Raw genomic sequence first — 20,270 nt, 5'->3', positions numbered from 1 at the left:
TTCCTATGCACACTACGGGCCTGGGACGCGTCGGCTGCTAAGCAGGACAGGCAGCGGCACCCGGCGGGCCGGATCAATGTCCTCGGCGGGCCGCATGTGGACCGCGGGCCGTAGTTTGAGGACCCCTGGTAGTGGCTCAATGAGCTGTCGGCCTGGTGACGACGAGGAGAGGAGCCAGGGGTGGCAGCAGTTTAACGGCGGTGGGTTCTGCGTGCCCAGGAGAGCCTGGGAGGGGTGGAGAGCCCCCTTCTCTACCCGGGATCCGCCAAGCCCCACGGTGAGCAGATACGCTGGGCCCCCGCTCAGGGAGGAGCCGGCGCGCACACCAGCCCCTCGGGTTTCATCCACTCCCAGCCCAACCTTCTTGTCCGTCTTGAGCCAGGCCACGGTGTCCTTGATCGTGTACTGCAGCCCAAAGAACCAGGTTTCCCGCAGCCCCAGGGTCCGGCACACCAAGTCAAACAGGTCCTTCCCTTTCCACTTCATCTGCAGAACAGCAAACCGAGAGGGGAAAGGAAAAAACAAAAACACAACATTGTGAGCCAGCGTGATTCACAATAGCTAAGACCTGGAAACAGCCCAAGTGCCCATCGGGAGATGAGTAGACAGAAAAGCTGTGGGACATGTACACAATGGAATACTATGCAGCTGTTAAAAAAAAAAGGGATCTCTTACCCTTTGGGACAGCATGGATGGACCTGGAAAGTATTACGCTAAGTGAAAGAAACCAAGCTGAGAAAGACAAATACCACACGATCTCGCTTATTTGTGGAATCTAATGAACAAAATACATTGGCCAACAAAATAAGACCCGAAGCAGGGAACAGACTGACATACCTCCATGTGCGGCTGGGGGGACGAGAAGAGATAAACCAAAGAACTGATACAGCCCTAGCCGGTGTGGCTCAGTGGATAGAGCGTCGGCCTGCGGACTGAAGGGTCCCGGGTTCGATTCCGGTCAAGGGCATGTACCTGGGTTGCGGGCACATCCCCAGTGGGAGGTGTGCAGGAGGCAGCTGATGGATGTTTCTCTCTCATCGGTGTTTCTAGCTCTCTATCCCTCTCCCTTCCTCTCTGTAAAATATCAATAAAATATATTACGAAAAAAAAAAAAAAGAACTGATATACTTATGTGCATGGCCCATGGACACGGGCAATAGGGCGGTGAAGACCTGAGGGATGGGTAGGGGCTGGGAGGAGGGGGGAAGGGGAGGGGAATGGGAGATACCGGTGTGTGTGTGTGTGTGTGTAAGGGGCATCAATAATTCTCTCTCGCCAAAACCGGTTTGGCTCAGTGGATAGAGCGTCGGCCTGCAGACTCGGGGGTCCCGGGTTCGATTCCGGTCAGGGGCATGTGCCCTGGTTGCGGGCACATCCCCAGTGGGGGGCGTGCAGGAGGCAGCTGATCGATGTTTCTCTCTCATCGATGTTTCTAACTCTCTATCCCTCCTCTCCCTTCCGCTCTGTAAAAAAATCAATAAAATATATTTAAAAAAAAAATAAAAATAAAAAAAATAATTCTCTCTCGTCATTGATGTTTCTCTCTCTCTCCCTCTCTCCCCCTCTCCCTTCCTCTCTGAAATCAATAAAAAATATATATTTTTTAAAGAAAACCACACACACAAAACGCTGTGAGCAAAAGCATAATGTGCTCGCACAGAAACCTTTTCCCCGCACTCTCCACTCTCAGGTGCCAAGACGTGGAGGTGACACGAAGGTGGCTGACGGGCACAGGGCTCCCAAACAATGTGCAGGCTTCCTCCGCCGAACCGGGAGCGGGGAGATACCAACCCGAGCTGCACGGCTCCGTCGCCGCACAGCACCCACAGTGCCTCCCTCGGACGGTTCCCTGCGGGCCCCGACGTCCCCAGAGCTCCTTTAGGGAAACACGCATCCTCACCCAGGAGGGCGGGGCCCCTGGCGTTGACCCAGGGAGGGGGCTCTCTTCCAGGCACACTGATTTCCTTGAGATTTGGTCATCGATTTTTTTTTTTTTTTTAATCACGACCTTGTCCTTTAATAAAAGGCTAGCGGTCTGTTTGTTTGTTTGTTTCACTTTGTTTTAAAATGGAAAGGCTGGTTTTACCAGAACATTTTTTTTTTAAAGCAACCTAGGAAAAGACGTTGTAACCAAAGTCATAAATCATGGAGAAAAACAGCATTAGAGACGAGTCAGTCCATTCCTACCACGATGTGGAACGCAGGCCGAAGGGGAGGCAACTTGCCTGCACGGAGCAATTTCAAAGGCTCAGCGTTTGAACCAGGGCACCAATGGAGACCGATAAGGACCTGGGCAACGGCTGCTAAGCCCTCAGCCGTCCAGTCTCGCAGCTGGAAAAACAAGTTTTACGTCTTCACAGGGAAGGAAAATGCCCAGCGGTTTAGGAAATGTTGCCACCTTGTGGCTTTCGAGTTAAATCACCCAGCTTGTTCCCAAACTGCCCGTGGGCCCCCAAGTCCCAGGTGGGCATTCAAATGTTCACCGGGTACAGTCATGAGCACGTGAGACACATCACAGCGTCAGCGGGCAGAGCAAGAATGATCCTGGGACTCAATTGACAGTGTCGCCGGACACCACTGACTGCAGACCCAGCTCTCCGTCTGCCCTCATTAGACATCTCCACCCAGGCCCGGCCGGCGTGGCTCAGTGGTTGAGCGTCAACCTACGAACCAGGAGGCCCAAGGTTCGGCTCCCTGTCAGGGCACATGCCCGGGTTGCGGGCTTGACCCCCAGTGTGGGGCTTGTAGGAGGCAGCCGATCGATGATGCTCTCTCATCATGGATGTTTCTCTCTCTCTCTCCCTCTTTCTTCCTCTCTAAAATAAATAAATAAATGAATAAATAAGAAAGAAAGAGCCCTAACCGGTTTGGCTCAGTGGATAGAGGGTCGGCCTGCAGACCGAAGGTTCCCAGGTTCGATTCCGGTCAAGGCCACATACCTTGGTTGCGGGCACATCCACAGTGGGGGGTGTGCAGGAGGCAGCTGATTGATGTTTCTCTCTCATCAATGTTTCTATCTCTCTATCCCTCTCCCTTCCTCTCTGTAAACATTAATAAAATATATTAAAAAAAAAAAAAAGAGGTTGCCAGAAACATCCACAAAGGCACTGAGGTAAGCAAAAAAATAAATATGGAGATAATCTGTAATACTCTGAAGCCCACAGGTCAGAGTAACAGAGCTAAATTCCAGCTAACAATTATTCTCTACAATCACTCTCTGTACAAACCTCTTAAAATGCGTTCTCTAACAGTTTCTCCTGTCTCTAACCATACCTCTAAAAAAAAAAAAGGAAGAAAGAAAGAAATCTCTACCCAGTTCCGGGCACACTGAAGGTGCATAATGCAAAGGAAGGAGGGAATAATTAGGGTTTAGACGACTTGGTATAAAAGCGAAGAGGAAAAAAAATAGTAAGTTAGGCCTCTGATATCCGATTGGCTTTGGCTAAGCCCTGAATCTACAGAGGACTTCTCCCGTAGGGCTTCTATTTTTAATATCTGTGAATGAACAGCGTGTTCTCTACGAGGCTGTCAACAGGGGAGCCCGTCCCTCCCCCCGGGCCTGCAGTCCAATCAAAGAGCAGAGTGGCAGCCCAGATGGAAGGACTCCAAAACCGCAGCAGACGAGTGGCTGAGATGCGCCCTGGCCTTTGTCCTTCGCCGCGGCCGCGTCTCCTATCTGTCCTTCTCGCTCTGCCCCCGTCCCCTCCCTGTGACCGTAGGGAGGCCCCCGAGACACTACAAAAGGTTGACGTCTTTAGAAATTATTTCGCAGAGAATAAAATCAAATGACAATTTAAAAAAAAAAAAAAGAAAAAGATCCCTTTCCCCCTTTGTAGGGCTTAATACTGCTCGCTGGCACACCGCGTCCCTGTCTGACAACAGGACAAAGGGTTTTTCAACGCACGGCGGGTTTCAGTTCCTACGGGCAGACGGCACTGAGGAAATGTTATTTTGGAAAACGAGAAGCCTCGGGACGCTGATTATTCTCTTGTCTCTGTTGTAAGGCAGTACACAGTATATAAATTATAAATGACTGCCTTGCTCCAGGATAATGGAACAATAAAAAAAAAAAAAAAAAAAAACAGACATTTGCTTGGAGAAGTTAAACACCCAAGGGCCAAGATCAAAGTAATTCCAAATCCTCCCTAAGTCACAGCCCCGGCTAGGCTGGCACGAAGGGGCTGCAAACAGGGTGCGCGGTCATCTGGAGGAAGCTGCAGAGGGGATGACGAGGGAATGTCCTGACTTGGGAGTTTAAATTCTCAAGCATCATACCGCATTAATGCACTTTTCTTGTATTCCTTCCTACTTCTTTGCTCTTAAAATGCAACAGTATCCCTGTGGAATGCAGAGCCCACATCTTTGTTGCCAGGGAGGAAAAGGGGGGGGAAATTCTCACACTGATTCAAAATGCCCTGCTTGGATTTTTAACGTATGGCCCTAGCTGGTCCGGCTCAGTGGATAGAGCGTCGGCCTGCGGACTTGAAGGGTCGCAGGTTCAATTCCAGCCAAGGGCACAGGCCCGGGTTGCAGGCTCGATCCCCAGATGTTTCTATGTCTCTTTTCCTCTCCCTTCCTCTCTGAAATCAATAACAATATATTAAAAAAAAGAAAAGAAAAGAAAAGAATCTGAGAATGTCCGAGTTGGAAATAAGCCTACCCTACTGGGTCTACCTACTACAGACCCATCCCCTTTTTGTATAAATAAGGAAACTGAGCCACAGATCCTGCTAACGTAGACCCTGACCTTTTTCACCGTGATCGGGGAGGCGAGCAAACCTTCCCCTGGCCCCCTACCCCCATTCCTCAATCGCCTTTTTTCCTGATCTGGGGGGTTTCTCTACACTAGAACTCCCCAGCCACCTTTTCCAGTAAGTAACCAGTATCTTAACACTCTCTTCCTGCTCTAAAACAAAACCCATTCTCGGAAGAGCCTGATACTTCTCCTTTACAGCTCACAGTGAATTAATGCCTCTGCCACCTCTCATTTATTCTTTTTTTATTAATATTATTATTGATTCCAGAGAGGAAGGGAGAGGGAGAGAGAGAGAGAGAAACGTCAATGATGAGAGAGAATCATGGATCGGCTGCCTCCTGCACGCCCCCCCACTGGGGATCGAGCCCGTAACCCGGGCATGTGCCCTTGACCGGAATCGAACCCAGGACCCTTCAGTCCGCAGGCTCTATCCACTGAGCCAAACCGGCTAGGGCTCATTTATTCTTTCAACAAGCATTACAGAGCATGTTCTGTATGCCTGGCAATGTTAGACGCCGAGGATGCAAAACGGTGGCAGCTTGGTCCAGGCATCCAGACCCCAGCAAAGACCCAGGTCTTTAGAGAACAAGGGAGAGATGAAAGAGGAAAGGAAGTAAATCTTTTAAAAACAATCATAGCCCTGACCGGTTTGGCTCAGTGGATGGAGCGTTGGCCTGCAGACTGAAGGGTCACAGGTTCGATTCCGGTCAAGGGCATGTACCTTGGTTGCAGGCACATCCCCAGTGGGGAGTGTGCAGGAGGCAGCTGATCGATGTTTCTAACTCTCTATCCCTCTCCCTTCCTCTCTGTAAAAAATCAATAAAATATATTTTAAAAACAAAACAAAAAACAAAACAATCATAGTACCACCTTGCCGGCGTAGCTCAGTGGTTGAGCATCGACCTATGAACCGGGAGGTCTCTGTTCAATTCCCAATCAGGGCACATGCCTGGGGTTGCGGGATCCATTCCCAGTGTGGGGCGTGCAGGAGGCAGCCAATGATTCTCTCTCTAATCATTGATTTTTCTCTCTCTCCCTCTCCCTTCCTCTCTGAAATCAATTTTAAAAAAAGTATATATTTTAAAAAATCCTAATACCTACAAGGAACTGCAAGCCATCTGGTAGAGCTGAAACAGACAGCCTGAACGCAGGAGGGGGCGTGGTGGGAATGGGGCGTGATGTGGGCCCGGGGGGGGCGGGGAGGGGGCTCGCCCTGGAGTCTCTGAAGACTTTTGGGCCGAGGAGTGGTGGGATCAGATCAGATTGTGGAATGTGCTCTGACAGCAGGACGGAGAATGAGTTGGAGGAAAGGAGCCTCGGATCAAGAAGGACAGAGAGGAGGCCCACGCCTGTCTTAGCAAAGGCGGTGGGCGGGAGAGAAGACAGCCCGGGAGGAGGCAGTCACAGAACCGGTACCCGATGCCAGTGGGGCCCGAAGGAGAGAGCATCAAGGACGCCCGTGTTTCTAGCTCGAGCACCGGATGGTTCCTTTAAAGGAGAGAGAGGACACAGCAGCAAGTTTCAAGGGGAACAGATGAGCAATTAAATTTTTAGACAAGATCCGTGAAGGTGCCTGAGGAAACCCAGTAAAAATGACCTACATGCATTGGATGTAAAGTCTTCGCTCTAGTTAGAAAATAAAACGTTCGATCTTTAAGTGATTAAGAATTTTTTCCTTTAGGTTAACTCAGTGGTCGGCAAACGGCGGCTCTCGAGCCGCGGTTTGCCGCTCTGTTGACTAATGAGTTTGCCGACCACTGGGTTAACTCTAACCACCAACATGTTGTCTACCTACCCGAGGATGCACTCTTCAACATGCCCTCCCCCGCCAAGACGCATGAGGCTTGCTCAGTCCTCCTCACTCAGGGTTCTACTTCTTCTTCTTTTTTTTTTTAAATATATTTTATTGATTTTTTTTTTTTTTCAGAGAGGAAGGGAGAGGGATAGAGAGTTAGAAACGTCGATGAGAGAGAAACATCGATCAGCTGCCTCTTGCACACCCCCCACTGGGGATGTGCCCGCAACCAAGGTACATGCCCTTGACCGGAATCGAACCCGGGACCCTTCAGTCCACAGGCCGATGCTCTATCCACTGAGCCAAACCGGTTCGGGCGGGGTTCTACTTCTTTAGAAACAACAACCACGTTTCTCAGTGGCTCCGAGTGGTTCTCGGGACGCCCTGCGCAGGGAGGTCTTGGGCTGTGAATGGGGCCTCCTTGGCGACAGCCGACTGCCCGGGATGTGACCGTGCTCAGAGTTTTATCGGTGATCCACTGCACCGTGCTGATGCTGTGACGTGATCGGAACAGCTGAACGTCTCCCTAGATTGTAGGCACCTCAGAACAGAGCACCATCTGCCATGTCTCTACCCCCACGGTGTCCAGCCAAGTATGGACGTAGAAGCCACGGTAAAGGGCGGCTGTCCGGCGGAAGTCCTGACTGCTTCCAGAACCCGCGAGCCTTAAAAACTGAAAGCAAGGTGAACCTCCATCCGTCCACTCTTTCAGCAAATATTTGGTCAACGCCCAACGTGTCCAAGCAAGCGCCGAGGTGCAGGGGCTAAACAGGGAACAAAAGAGACGGTCTCTGCCAGGGGTCCTCAAACTACGGCCCGCGGACCACATGCGGCCCGCCAAGGACATTTATCCAGCCCGCCAGGTGCCGCTGCCTGTCCTGCTTAGCAGCCGACTCGTCCCAGGCCTGCAGTGCGCATAGGAATTTGTTCATAGTTGTGTTTTTTTAAACTATAGTCCGGCCCTCCAACGGTCTGAGGGACAGTGAATTGGCCCCCTGTTTAAAATGTTTGAGGATCCCTGGTCTCTGCTCTCACAGACCAGGTCTTGAGCGTGAACCAGTCAGGAACAGATAATCACCTCCCTCACCCCACGCACAGAAATCCACTCCAGGTGTTGAGTTTTTCAGCACAACAACACCTGTGTGGGTGCCACAACAGGGACACGGAGCCTGTAGGGACGCCCTATAAGGGACCCTCTGTCTTGGGGGAATGGGAAATGGCATCGAAACTGACTCTCATGGTGGGAAACAGGAGCTGAGTGAAGACTGGGTGTGGGGAAGGCAGGAGTGAGCAGGGAAGTGTGTTCCAGGCAGAGGGAACAGCATGTGCAAAGGCGGAGAGGCAAAAAAGCGTAGCTGGTCCTCGTGGGAAGGGAAGGTAGTGAAGACTGGAGAGTATCGACTGCTGTACTCCCAAAAGGGCCATCTAACGGCACATCTTTGTGAACCATCTGGCTCGGCCTCTCCCGTGTGCACCGCGGGACACGGAACGCTATCTGCGTGACCGTTTCCTCCTCGTCCCCAAGGATGGGTTACATCTAGGACCCTTCCGGAGATACAGGAAAGCAGTTACATCATTAGATAAGACAGATGTCTCGGGACATCAGGACTTCATTCTTCCCGGGAACCAGTCTAAAGGGCCTGGGCAGCCGAGACCGGTTTGGCTCAGTGGATAGAGCGTCGGCCTGCGGACTGAAGGGTCCCGGGTTCGATTCCGGTCAAGGGCATGTACCTTGGATGCGGGCACATCCTCAGTGGGGGGTGTGCAGGAGGCAGCTGATCGATGTTTCTCTCTCATCGATGTTTCTAGCTCTCTATCCCTCTCCCTTCCTCTCTGTGAAATATCAATAAAATATATTTAAAAAAAAAATAAAATAAAATAAATAAATAAATAAAGGGCCTGGGCAGGGGATGGCTATCTGACGTTGACAGGCATCTCAGCCCTGTCAGGCCTCGACCTTGGGCAAGTTACTGAACTTCCTCATGCTTCTCGAGGGGGATAACCAACAGATGATCTGAGCAGATTGATCTAAGGATGAAGGGCATGAATACAACGAAAAGCCCTGAGGTAGAGACCTGCCCACAGTAAATACTCAACAGAGGGCAGCGACTCCTTCATTCCAGCCCTGCCGCCACTCCTTCTATCCTCAAGGGGCACTGATGAAAGCCTCCCAGTCCTATTTCGCTCCACGGATGATGGATGACAGATCAGAGGGGCACCATCAATTCTCATTCAACTAACCATGCCATCACTCATTGGACAAACATTTATTGAGCAGCCACTACGTCCTGGTCATTGTGCTCAGCACAGGAGATAAATGATGAATTCGGGGCAAGACCCTGTCCCTATTCACGTCTGACAGGGGAAGACAGGTAAATGGATAACGCAAATGCAACCTGGCAAATGCGAACAGAACAGAGCGCTATGGGAACACAACCCTGGCCTTGGGCGGGGGGGGGGGGGTGGGGAGGCCTGCGCTGGGGAGCCGCTGTCCGCGCTGGGTCTTGAAAGCCAAGTGGGGTAGCTGGTCCCCTCTGGTGAAGGGGCTAAGAAACGGGGGGCGGGGGGAGGGGGGCGGTCACACCAGCTGGAGGGAACAGCATGCCTGCCACTTGGACCCAAGCTGTTGCAAATGAAGGGATGTTCTCTGCACTTTCCCAGTGTCTGACAAGCAGCATAATGATCCTCGCTGCAGCCGTGAATGCTCAGTGCAGCACTGAAACGCAGCTCCAGCCCAGTGCGTGTGACGGCGCGCCACGGCCGGTCAGGAGCCACGGCGTTCGGCCGCTGGTTCTGAGCAGCCACGCATCCCGTCACCACACCCGCCAGGTCTCTAAGAAGCCACGACCAGTGGGATGAGTCTCATGTTTATTTATTTTTTTATTAAAATATTTCCTTTTTTTGCCCGGCCGGCGTGGCTCAGTGGATAGAGCGTCGGCCTGCGGACTGGGGGGGTCCCGGGTTCGATTCCGGTCAAGGGCATGTACCTTGGTTGCGGGCACAGCCCCAGTGTGGGGTGTGCAGGAGGCAGCTGATCGATGTTTCTCTCTCATCGATGTTTCTGGCTCTCTATCCCTCTCCCTTCCTCTCTGTAAAAAATCAATAAAATATATTTTAAAAAAATAAATAAATAAAAATAAAATATTTCCTTTTCTTGCCCGGCCGGCATGGCTCAGGACTGAGCATCGACCTATGAACCAGGAGGTCACGGTTCGATTCCCAGTCGGGGCCAAGCCCAGGTTGCGAGCTCCATCCCCAGTGTGGGGCGTGCAGGAGGCAGCCGATCGATGATTCTCTCTCATCACTGATGAGTGACATAGGGCGCTGTGATTGGTAGACCAGAGAAATCAATGAAATCAATAAAAACATATTTTTAAAAAATAAAATATTTCCTTTTCTGACACCCGATGGCACAATAAGCCTTTCCGGCCTCGCACGTATACACCACCTAAAGGCCGTTTTGTTTGTCATCCGGTTTGTCATTTTTCCTGAACAGGCTGCCCAAAATAGAATAGCTCCTGGTTTTGATGAAACGTCCCTGTACACCCGTATGTGCCCATCTCTTTCCACCTGGTCCCAGTGTTCAAACCGTTCCGCACGCACTAGTGCAACGGCTCCTGGCCTCACCTCAGCCTCGCGGAGGGGAGGGGAGCTAAGCGGCAGATGCTCACTTTGCAGACAGAAAAAATCGAGGTGGAGGGGGCGAGGTGATTTGCAGGGAGAAGAAAAGCAGGAAGGGGCGCAAATCCGGACTGCCCGGCACGTGAGCTCCCTCCATTCGGCAGACCTCGAACCCAAGGTGCCCTTCACGCGTAGGGGCTAACAGTGGTGAGGCCGGGAGGGCGACGCTTCATGCTTTGTGGCTGTGCTCTCTATTACATTAACCGTCCGCAGCGCTATTTCACAGACATGTACTTGTGCCTGCACCGAAGATAGATGTGCATGAACTTTATAAACAGGACTAAGTGCTGTCAGCGTGTTATTTTTTTTCTAGGGGCTGAATTTATGAGCTTTAGCCAGAGTGAAGTGCTTGTAATTTATCAACCTAGAATGTTTTAAGTAAACAGCACTAAACACTCATCCTCCGCAGCAGGGACGTGGCCGGATGCGGCACTTACCTGCTGCAGGAAGCAACTGGCACCAATAACCCACAGGGCTGATTGGGGGCTATTAACCATGAATAACGTCCATGACAGTCAACGTACAACTGGCCGGTTTAGACTACCATTTATTTGCCTGGCTGGGGTGGCTCAGTTGGGTTGGAGCACCATCCCACGCCCCGAAGGGTCGCAGGTTCGATTCCCGATCAGGGCACATACCCAGGTTGTGTTATGGGAGGCGACCATCCATGTTTCTCTCTCACATCCATGTTTTTCTCTCTCTCTCTCCCTTTCTCTCTGAAATCAATTAAAAACAATTTTTTTAAAGAAAACTCCTTTAAAAAAGTGTGTCAAACAGTCAGCTCCCGTACAGATAGAGCAACAGAAGGAACTGTGCCTCCCCAGGTTCCGGACATGCAACACGTGTTTGCCGTTATTCCGGAGACGGAAAACCAAGGAGGGCTGTGACTCCTTCTCTCAGTGTTTACCCCTGACTTTTGCGGTCATGGCTGGCCTTACAAGAACTGATTTACTATAGGAGACTTGAGAACTGAAGATGCTAACGTCCCAGATCCAAATACAACTTTTATTTGTCCGTTTTGAAAAAAAAACAAACACAGATGCCAAATACCTCGAGATCCGAGATAAACACAATCTAAAGAGTTATTAAAAATGATTTTGCTGTACAGTCAGTGAATAATGAGTCCCATGAAAATATTATTTCATCATTGCCGAAACCGGTTTGGCTCAGTGGATAGAGCGTCGGCCTGCGGATGGAAGGGTCCCGGGTTCGATTCCGGTCAAGGTCATGTACCTTGGTTGCGGGCACATCCCCAATGGGAGGTGTGCAGGAGGCAGCTGATCGATGTTTCTCTCTCATCGATGTTTCTAGCTCTTTATCCCTCTCCCTTCCTCTCTGTAAAATATCAATAAAATATAAAAAAAAAAAAAACCAGCACACCCCAACTCAGTGTGGTATCACCATACACAGAAACAGGTTCTGTGGCTTATGAGCTCACACTACAAAACATGACGTTTCCTATTGCAGTGAAAGGAGACGCCACTCCCAATGAGCCATTATTTCTCAACACGAGGGGAGAGGGGACCCTCCAAACAGAAACAGGATTTTAGCAAAAAAAAAAAAAAAAAAGAAATTCATTTCTCTGGTCTACCAATCACAGCGCCCTATGTCACTCATCTAAATCTGAGCAAAATCTCATAAACCTAGAGCCTCCTCTTTGGAAAAAAAAAATCCCATCTCCACTCTCTTGTCCTGTCAATTTCTGTCATAATCAACCATAGCAAGTAATTTTCCTGTCCCCGTCCTCCAATCGTCTCTATTAGTATTTGAAATCTATTTAAATGATTGGTTTCAAGACCTTCCACCTTGAAATTACTTCCTCCCTCTTTCAGCCAATGTCCCGGCCTTGTCGCAACCCAGCCTGCACCTTCCCAAGTCAGCAAAACGAGGCGCTTCCATTTATCCCTAACCAGTCCTTTCTAAGATCCATTTATCTCACCGCTGTCCTCCTGCCCACAAACAACACCAGGTACGTGAGTCGGGACGTACGGAAAAATAGGTGTCTGCCTTTCCCCGCGCTTCCTGTCTTGCCTCCAGTTCTGCACAGCGCACACTCCGCCAGAGCAAGGGCTGCTTCCCGTCTCCTAGACGCCGAGCAAGCGCTGCGTCGCCTGTGGCCACGCCATGCGTGCTTGCGGGCGGCTGACGATCATGATATGACACCTCGATGGGGCTCCGGAGTCGAACAGCCTTCTAAGGAATGACTGCAGCGAAGCCAGGATTTAGGATGCTCCTTATTAAAACCGTAATTGCATAATTGGGCCTTAAGGTATATCTTTCCCCCCTTTGCTGACACAGGCTGATTTCCTCTCTCTAAAAATACCTTGGCAAGGAATTCTCCCTCTCAAAGAACCAGCAAGAAAAATTTCCACAGAGCAAGAGAGTCACAGCACGTTGGGAAGTCACAAAAGAGGGGTTTTAAACTCTGATAAGTCTTTCAAAAGAAAAGGTACTATAGCCGAAACCGGTTTGGCTCAGTGGATAGAGCGTCGGCCTGCGGACTGAAGGGTCCCGGGTTCGATTCCGGTCAAGGGCATGTACCTTGGTTGCGGGCACATCCCCAGTGGGAGGTGTGCAGGGGGCAGCTGATCGATGTTTCTCTCTCGTCGATGTTTCTAGCTCTCTATCCCTCTCCCTTCCTCTCTGTAAAAAAATCAATAAAATATATTTAAAAATAAAAAGAAAAGGTACTATAGTTTCTTGCGGCCGGGGGGGGGGGGGGGCGGTTCTTATGTCCGCAGCTCCTGGCATGTTTCCTGCTGGAAAAGAGAGAGGGTACGGCAGCCGCAGTGACCCCAGAGCGGAGATCTGCATTCTGAACTCCCTCCCTCCGCCACACACAAGCCTACACTCTTGGGTGAGCCACGCAGCTCAACGGGGCGCAGTGTCCTCGCCTGTCAATCTCTTACGCCCCCTACAATGCCCGGATTTTATGATGCTGTGAAAAGAAGATGAGGCCTGGCCGGGTGGTTCAGTTGGTTGGAGCATCGTCCTATGCACCTAAAGGTGGCAGGTTTGACTCCCAGTTGGGGCACATAACTGGGATGCGGGTTTGAGCCCCCGTCAGGGTGCATACGAGAGGCAACCAATCGGTGTTTTTCTCTCACATCGATGTTTCTTTCTCTCTCGCTCTCTCTCTCTCTCTCTCTCTCTCTCTCTCCCCTCACCCCTCCTCTCTCTACACATATCCTCGGGTGAGGATTTAAAAAGATGAAGCACTTCAAAAGCGGCTTGACAGATGACAAAGCAAACAGAAACAATACGATTATGGTGCTATAAAAGCAACAATCCCCCCCAAAGCAAAGAAGACCATTTCTGTCCTCGGAATTGAGCTCACAACATGAGGGCAATCGCGGCCTTGTCAAATTGCTATAAAACACCCGAGCCCGCTGCGCGGGGAAAGCCACTTGACCTCTCGGGGTCTCAGCTTCCACAATCGTCACGTGGTCTGTCAGGATGAACGCCATCGCAGTCTGTGAGCCGAGATGGTTTTGGATGCACCGTGTAGTACCTTTTTCTGTTGCTATCATAATTTTTTTTAATCCTGTATCACCCCATTGGATATCCCGAAACCATTTTCAGGCGTGTAAAGGACACCGAACATTTCATTTGTGTGTGCATTCTCCATTTTCTCCCCTGACTGGGGTTCTGCTATTGCTATCATGTGTCTTTTTTTCTCCGAATAATCAAGAGCTGACTCATGGTCGTGAACTCTCCAATGTAACAAAAGTGATCATGATAACGCTGCGGAAAAATAAAAGTGTTTTAGCACCAAGTATGCTATAGCTATTCAGCATTTATCAATGATTGCACTGCTTGAAATACTGAGAATGAAAATTCTGCAGAGCTCCAGACAGGAAATAGGAAATTCAGTGCAGGCGCAAAGCTAAATTTCACATACCATTTTGCCTCATACGGGCATGAGGCAAAATGAGCCGACTATGAAATACAACCCATGATTAAGTATTACCTAACTAATTAACTCCGCCTGCCCGTCGCAAAAATTGTACTTTGTCTTTTTTTTTTTTTTTTAAATATATTTCTTTATTGATTTCAGAGAGGAAGGGAGAGGGATAGAGAGATAGAAACATCAATGATGAGAGAGAATCATGTATCGGCTGCCTGCTGCACGCCCCCTATTGGGGATTGAGCCCACAACCCAGGCATGTGCCCTTGGCCGGAATCGAACCTGGGACCCTTCAGTCCGCAGGCCGACACTTTATCCACTGAGCCAAACCGGCTAGGGCTGTACTTTGTCTTTATAAAAGTGCATTTCTTCAGCCCTCGCTGGCTTGGCTCAGTGGATAGAGCATCAGCCTGCAGACCGAAGGGTCCTGGGTTTGACTCCAGTCAAGGGCCCGTGCCCGGGGTTGCGGGCTCGATCCCCAGTCAGGGGCGTGCAGGAGGCAGCTGATCAATGATTCTCTCTCATCACTCATGTTTCTATCTCTCTCTCCCTCTCCCTTCCTCTCTGAAATCAATAAAAATATATTTTTTAAAAAAATAAATAAAAGTGTATTCCTTCAAAAAAGTTCCCAGTAGCAGAAACCGGTTTGGCTCAGTGGATAGAGCGTCGGCCTGCGGACTGAGGGTCCCAGGTTCGACTCCGGTCAAGGGCATGTGCCTTGGTTGCGGGCACATCCCCAGTGGGAGGTGTGCAGGAGGCAGCTGGTCGATGTTTCTCTCTCATCTATGTTTCTGGCTCTCTCTCCCTCTCCCTTCCTCTCTGTAAAAATCAATAAAATATATTAAAAAAAAAAAAAGTTCCCAGGACAACAGGACTGGAACACAATCCTTTTATGCCAATCAGCTCCTGCAGAACCCAGACCTTGGCCCAGAAGGAAATGTTAAAAGTATTCTGTTTCTGTTTCTAGCTTGACCTCTGATTCAGTTTCATGTCATTCATGATAAGGACACTGACTTGAACCACACTGGCAGGTTATGAGTACGAGTGGGTAGGACTGGTAAGATCTTCTGCCGATGGAGGGGAATTACTGCGGGCCGAAGACTTTTTAAACACACTCGTGGGACTGATTGAATCTCAAATCAACAGGTGTAGGATACCGGATAAATACACTGTCTGGCGAATTTAAAACCACAGACCGGTTCAGGTGAGTTTAGTGATGACTCGGGCCTTTCAGTTTTATCTGAAAGTCAAATGATCACAATGACTAAAACCAGGAGACGAACGCTGGCAGGACGCACGGGAGAACGGTCAGTAGCGGGCCTCACCCGCAGAAAGGTTTTGTGAGCCTTGCCAGCGCTGGGTCCAAATCTGCCAAAGAAGCAAAAAGGAGCCGGAAGAGGCCAAGGGCCCAATGCCTTTACGAAATGATGTGCTCTGACCCCACCTAGTGGTGCCGGAGCGATTCCTACACTGGGACCGGCACCTTGAGCAGCTGAAGATTTGATTAAAGATTTTTTTTTTCCCCCCTGAGTCAGCACTCGTTTGGTAATAACGTTTTACTTGGTTAAAAAAATATATATATACTAAAACACGTGGATTGAGAATCTAAATTAGACGAAGTACAGGCAGGAGGACGAAAGGCATCGTCCCGTAACAAACCAGAGAAGCCTGGCTGAAAAAGATGAGCCGCTCTGAGAAAAGTCAGTTCTGGGTGTTTTTTTTTAAAGACCTCAAATGCTGCAACTTGTGAAATTAAAATTCAACAAGCAACAACGTTTAGACGAGAAAGCAACACCAGCATGAATAACTGGAGAAGTCATCAAAAACAAAGAAAAGAGAAAATGTTCAAAATGACACATGGGGGACAAAAGAGTGGAGAATAATTAACGATGGCAGAAATAAGAAAAGAACCCCGCGCTCACAGTGGACCCCAAGCTAAACAGAGATCAGTTACATATCACCTCATAAAAGAAGATCCTTGAACAGGAATAAGGCGTTATGGTAAAGTTCATCGTACGTAGACTAATTATAACCTAGAAGGTCTACAATTACAAAGGCTTCCTTCTTCACTGTTCACCAGCAAGGCACGGCTACATTCATCATGCACCCTTGACTTCATCTGCAGCACCCATGCCACCCACCATGGGGGCACTGCTTACAACGCCCATGGGAGAGCCCACCAATAAAATAAGGTAGAGTCCGTCTTTCTTCTGAAATAAAAAGAAAAGTTTCTCAGTGGCCTCCTGTAGACTACTCTTACTGCATATTACCAAGCAACAGAATCACCACCGCTGCCCTCCTGGAGTTTACATTCTAGAAGGAAATCGTGCCCTGACCGGTTTGGCTCAGTGGATAGAGCGTCGGCCTGGGAACTGAAAGGTCCCAGGTTCGCTTCCAGTCAAGGGCATGTACCTTGGTTGCAGGCACATCCCCAGTAGGAGGTGTGCAGGAGGCAGCTGATCGATGTTCCTCTCTCATCGATGTTTCTAACTCTCTCTCCCTCTCCCTTCCTCTCTGTAAAAAATCAATAAAATATATATTTAAAAAAAAATAGAAGGAAATCGTTTGTTTGCCTAAATCTCAGGGCGTCTAAAATTTCACATCTTGTCCTAACCAGTTTGGCTCGGTGGATAGAGCATCATCGGCCTGAGGGCTGAAGATCCCAGGTTCGATTCCATTTAAGGGAACCAAAAATAAATAAATAAATAGCCCTAACCGGTTTGGCTCAGTGGATAGAGCGTCGGCCTGCGGACTGAAGGGTCCCAGGTTCAATTCCAGTCAAGGGCATGTACCTTGGTTGCAGGCACATCCCCAGTGGGAGGTGTGCAGGAGGCAGCTGATCGATGTTTCTCTCTCATCGATGTTTCTAGCTCTCTATCCCTCTCCCTTCCTCTCTGTAAAAAATCAATAAAATATATTTAAAAAATAAATAAATAAATAAATAAAATGTCACATCTTACTGGAAATACCAGCTGTCCTTTTCTGTTTTCCCCTTCGGAAAGCTCCTTCTGTCACGGACAACTTCGTGTCCACGTGTGTGTTGGTGGTTAAACCGATCCTGACCCCACTTGGGTCTGTGAAAACATTTGGGCTCTCAACCAACACCAGGAGGAGGCTTTATTTCTCAGTATGAGATAGTATCAGAACCTCGCACAACTCAATTCGGAGAAATTTTTCATATCTGGCTCTTCTTCCTGGTAGGTTGAGTTATTAGAGTAAAATTCCAGCCTAGATAAGAAATAACAGAACCGTTTAGCCTCCTGGCAAATTACATTCAGCACCCACTCTCTCAAAATGACAAATACCAGGTCTTTCGAGTGGAAAAATCCTCTAAAGCATTCAGCCAATTGTGCAATGCAGCAAGCAGCGCCCCCACCCCCATTTCTGCAGCAAAAAAAGTTTGAACTTATTAACATAAGGTGACATGATTCGTATGTTAACTACCACTGGTTCTGAAGTTGACTCCCTTTTTTTTTTTTAATATACTTTATTGATTTTTTTTTTTTTACAGCGAGGAAGGGAGAGGGATAGAGAGTTAGAAACATCGATCAGCTGCCTCCTGCACACCCCCTACTGGGGATGTGCCGGCAACCAAGGTACATGCCCTTGACTGGAATCGAACCTGGGACCCTTCAGTCCGCAGGCCAACGCTCTATCCACTGAGCCAAACCGATTAGGTCTGTTGACTCCCTAGTTAAAAAAAAAAAAGCCACCTACATTTGACTTCGATAAAGCCAAGAATTCCACAAGAACCATCTCTCTTCTTCTTCTTCTTCTTTTTTTTTTTTTTTCTCAAATGCATTAGCACTTTGCTCGGTGAATGTATAACATAATAATAGGGCAGGAGAATAAGACCGATGGCTTCTCCGAAGCGGAGTTCACTCAGTCATCATAGATCAAACGGCCGTTACTTTCAATGGGACATCTGAACATCATTTACAATCGGGTAAATTTTCACTGGAAATTTGAGGTTCAATGAGATGCAACCGCTTGACCAATCACAGCATGCCAGGGAACAGGGGGACCTGAGCCTCCTAGGCCAATCACTGTCCCTTTCTTTCTGCCCAGCACTACGCATTCCACCCGTCCTCATCACAGCCTTGCGGGGACAGTGATGTTCGTTCCATTTTACTAATGTGGAAGCTGAGGTCCAGAGAGCTGAAGTGCCTTAGCCGAGCTTTAAGCAGTTTAGCTGGAATTCGATGAAGCCCGGGTCTGTCTTATTTCAAAGCCCACGCACTTGCTCCTCAGCGGCAGCATCACTTGAGAGTTTGTTAGAAATGCAGAACCAGCCCTAACCGGTTTGGCTAAGTGGACAGAGCGTCGGCCTGCAGACTGAGAGGTCCCAGGTTCGATTCCGGTCAAGGGCATGTACCTGGGTTGCGGGCACATCCCCAGTAGGAGGTGTGCAGGAGGCAGCTGATCGATGTTTCTCTCTCATCGATGTTTCTAACTCTCTATCTCTCTCCCTTCCTCTCTGTAAAAAACCAATAAAATATATTTTTTTTAAAAAAAAAAGAAAAGAAATGCAGAACCACACATCTTACCAAGATCCTCAGGTCACTGATGTGCACTTAAAGGCTTGACAGACTGTATACATTCTGCCTCTCTGAATAGCACTGCTATGATCCCTTTCCACAGATACCAATGTGGTGGGGGGATTTTTGCCTCCATATTCATGAGATACTGGTCTCTAGTTTTCTTGTGCTATCTCTGTCTGGTTTTGGTATCAGGGTAATGCCGGCCTCATAAAATGAGCTAAAAAGTGGTCCTTTCTCTTCTATTTTTTTTTTTTGGGGGGGGGGATCATTTGTGAAAATTTGGCATTAATTTTCCTTTTTTTAAAAATATTTCTTTATTGATTTCAGAGAGGAAGGGAGAGGGAGAGAGAGATAGCAACATCAATGATGAGAGAGAATCATTGATCGGCTGCTTCCTGCACGCCCCCTACTGGGGATCCAGCCCGAAATCTGGGCATGTGCCCTTGGCCGGAATCGAACCTGGGACCCTTCAGTCCACAGGCCGACACTCTATCCACTGAGCCAAACTGGCTAGGGCGGCATTAATTTTCTTGAAATGTTTGACAGAATTCAATAGGGAAGCTATCCAGTCCTCTGATAGAGCCTGGGGTTTTCATCGTGGGTAGCATTTTTATTACTAAGTTACACTCTTCACTTGTAGGTCTATTCAGATTGTCTCTTCTTGAGCTAATGCTGGTATAGTTGGCGTCTTTAGGAATTTGTCCCTTTCATTTAAGTTGCATAACTATTTGGTATAGAACTGCCATCTTTTTTTTGTGTGTGTTTTTTTTAAGTCTTTTATTTCTCGATTCCTCCTTTACTACTTGCTTTTGCATTAAGTGAATATTTTCTAATGAAGCATTTAAATTTCTTTAATAAATTTTTCCACTATATTTGTAAAGATTTTTTTAGTGGTTACCCTAGGGTTTAACCATATAACCCTGATTTATCAGAATCAGCTTCAGATTTATATTAGCTTAATTCCAGTGATATAGAGAAATGTTACTCCTATATAGCTCCATTCCCTCCCCTCTTTTTTGTAGTATTGTTACATATATTATATCTGCTAAAGTTACAAGCCTGGCAATGCATTGTTATAATTATTACTTTATCGTCTATAGTCATTTCCTTAGCCCATTACAGCTTTGTTCCTACCCACTCCTTTGCACTATTATTGGCAAGTATATTACACATAGATTACATTTCTGTTATAGTCCCAACAGTATATTATATGCATTTTTACATAATTGCTTTTTAAATCAGTTAAGAGGAGAAAAATATGTATTTATGCTTTATCCTATCTAATAAAGAGGGAATATGCTAATTGACCATCACTCCATCACAAAGATGGCTGCACCCACAGCTGAGGCCAAGTTCCCATAAGAAGCCTTAACGAGCAATCAGCAGGGACTTGAGGCTACGCCCGCCCCCGTGGGGCTTGACAGGGGACTTCAGGCTGTGCCCCCACACCTGGCAGGGCTTGACAGGGGACCTCAAGGTGTGTTTCCCATCCTGGTGCTGGGCTAGGGGACCTCAGACTGCTCTCCCCGCCCCAGTGCCAGGCCGGGGGACCTCAGGCCGTGCCCCCCACCCAGCAGGGCTTGACAGGGG

The 20,270-nt window shown here is 48.6% G+C and overlaps 1 protein-coding gene across 2 annotated transcripts in view; it reads right to left on the bottom strand.

The window, feature by feature from the left end:
• Window positions 1–20,270, bottom strand: part of NF2 (NF2, moesin-ezrin-radixin like (MERLIN) tumor suppressor) — a 79,451-nt gene that overhangs the window by 52,935 nt on the left and 6,246 nt on the right. For both annotated transcript variants that reach the window (XM_080649840.1, XM_080649839.1), the window contains exon 2: window positions 361–486. In XM_080649840.1, coding sequence (XP_080505966.1) covers window positions 361–486 — 126 coding nt within the window. The remainder of the gene's footprint in view (window positions 1–360; window positions 487–20,270) is intronic.

Source organism: Plecotus auritus (genome assembly GCF_963455305.1).
Source record: "Plecotus auritus genome assembly, chromosome: 13".
NCBI classification, from domain to species: domain Eukaryota; kingdom Metazoa; phylum Chordata; class Mammalia; order Chiroptera; family Vespertilionidae; genus Plecotus; species Plecotus auritus.
The sequence above is the reverse complement of the archived record's forward strand: the minus strand, read 5'-3'. Positions and strand labels throughout refer to the sequence as shown.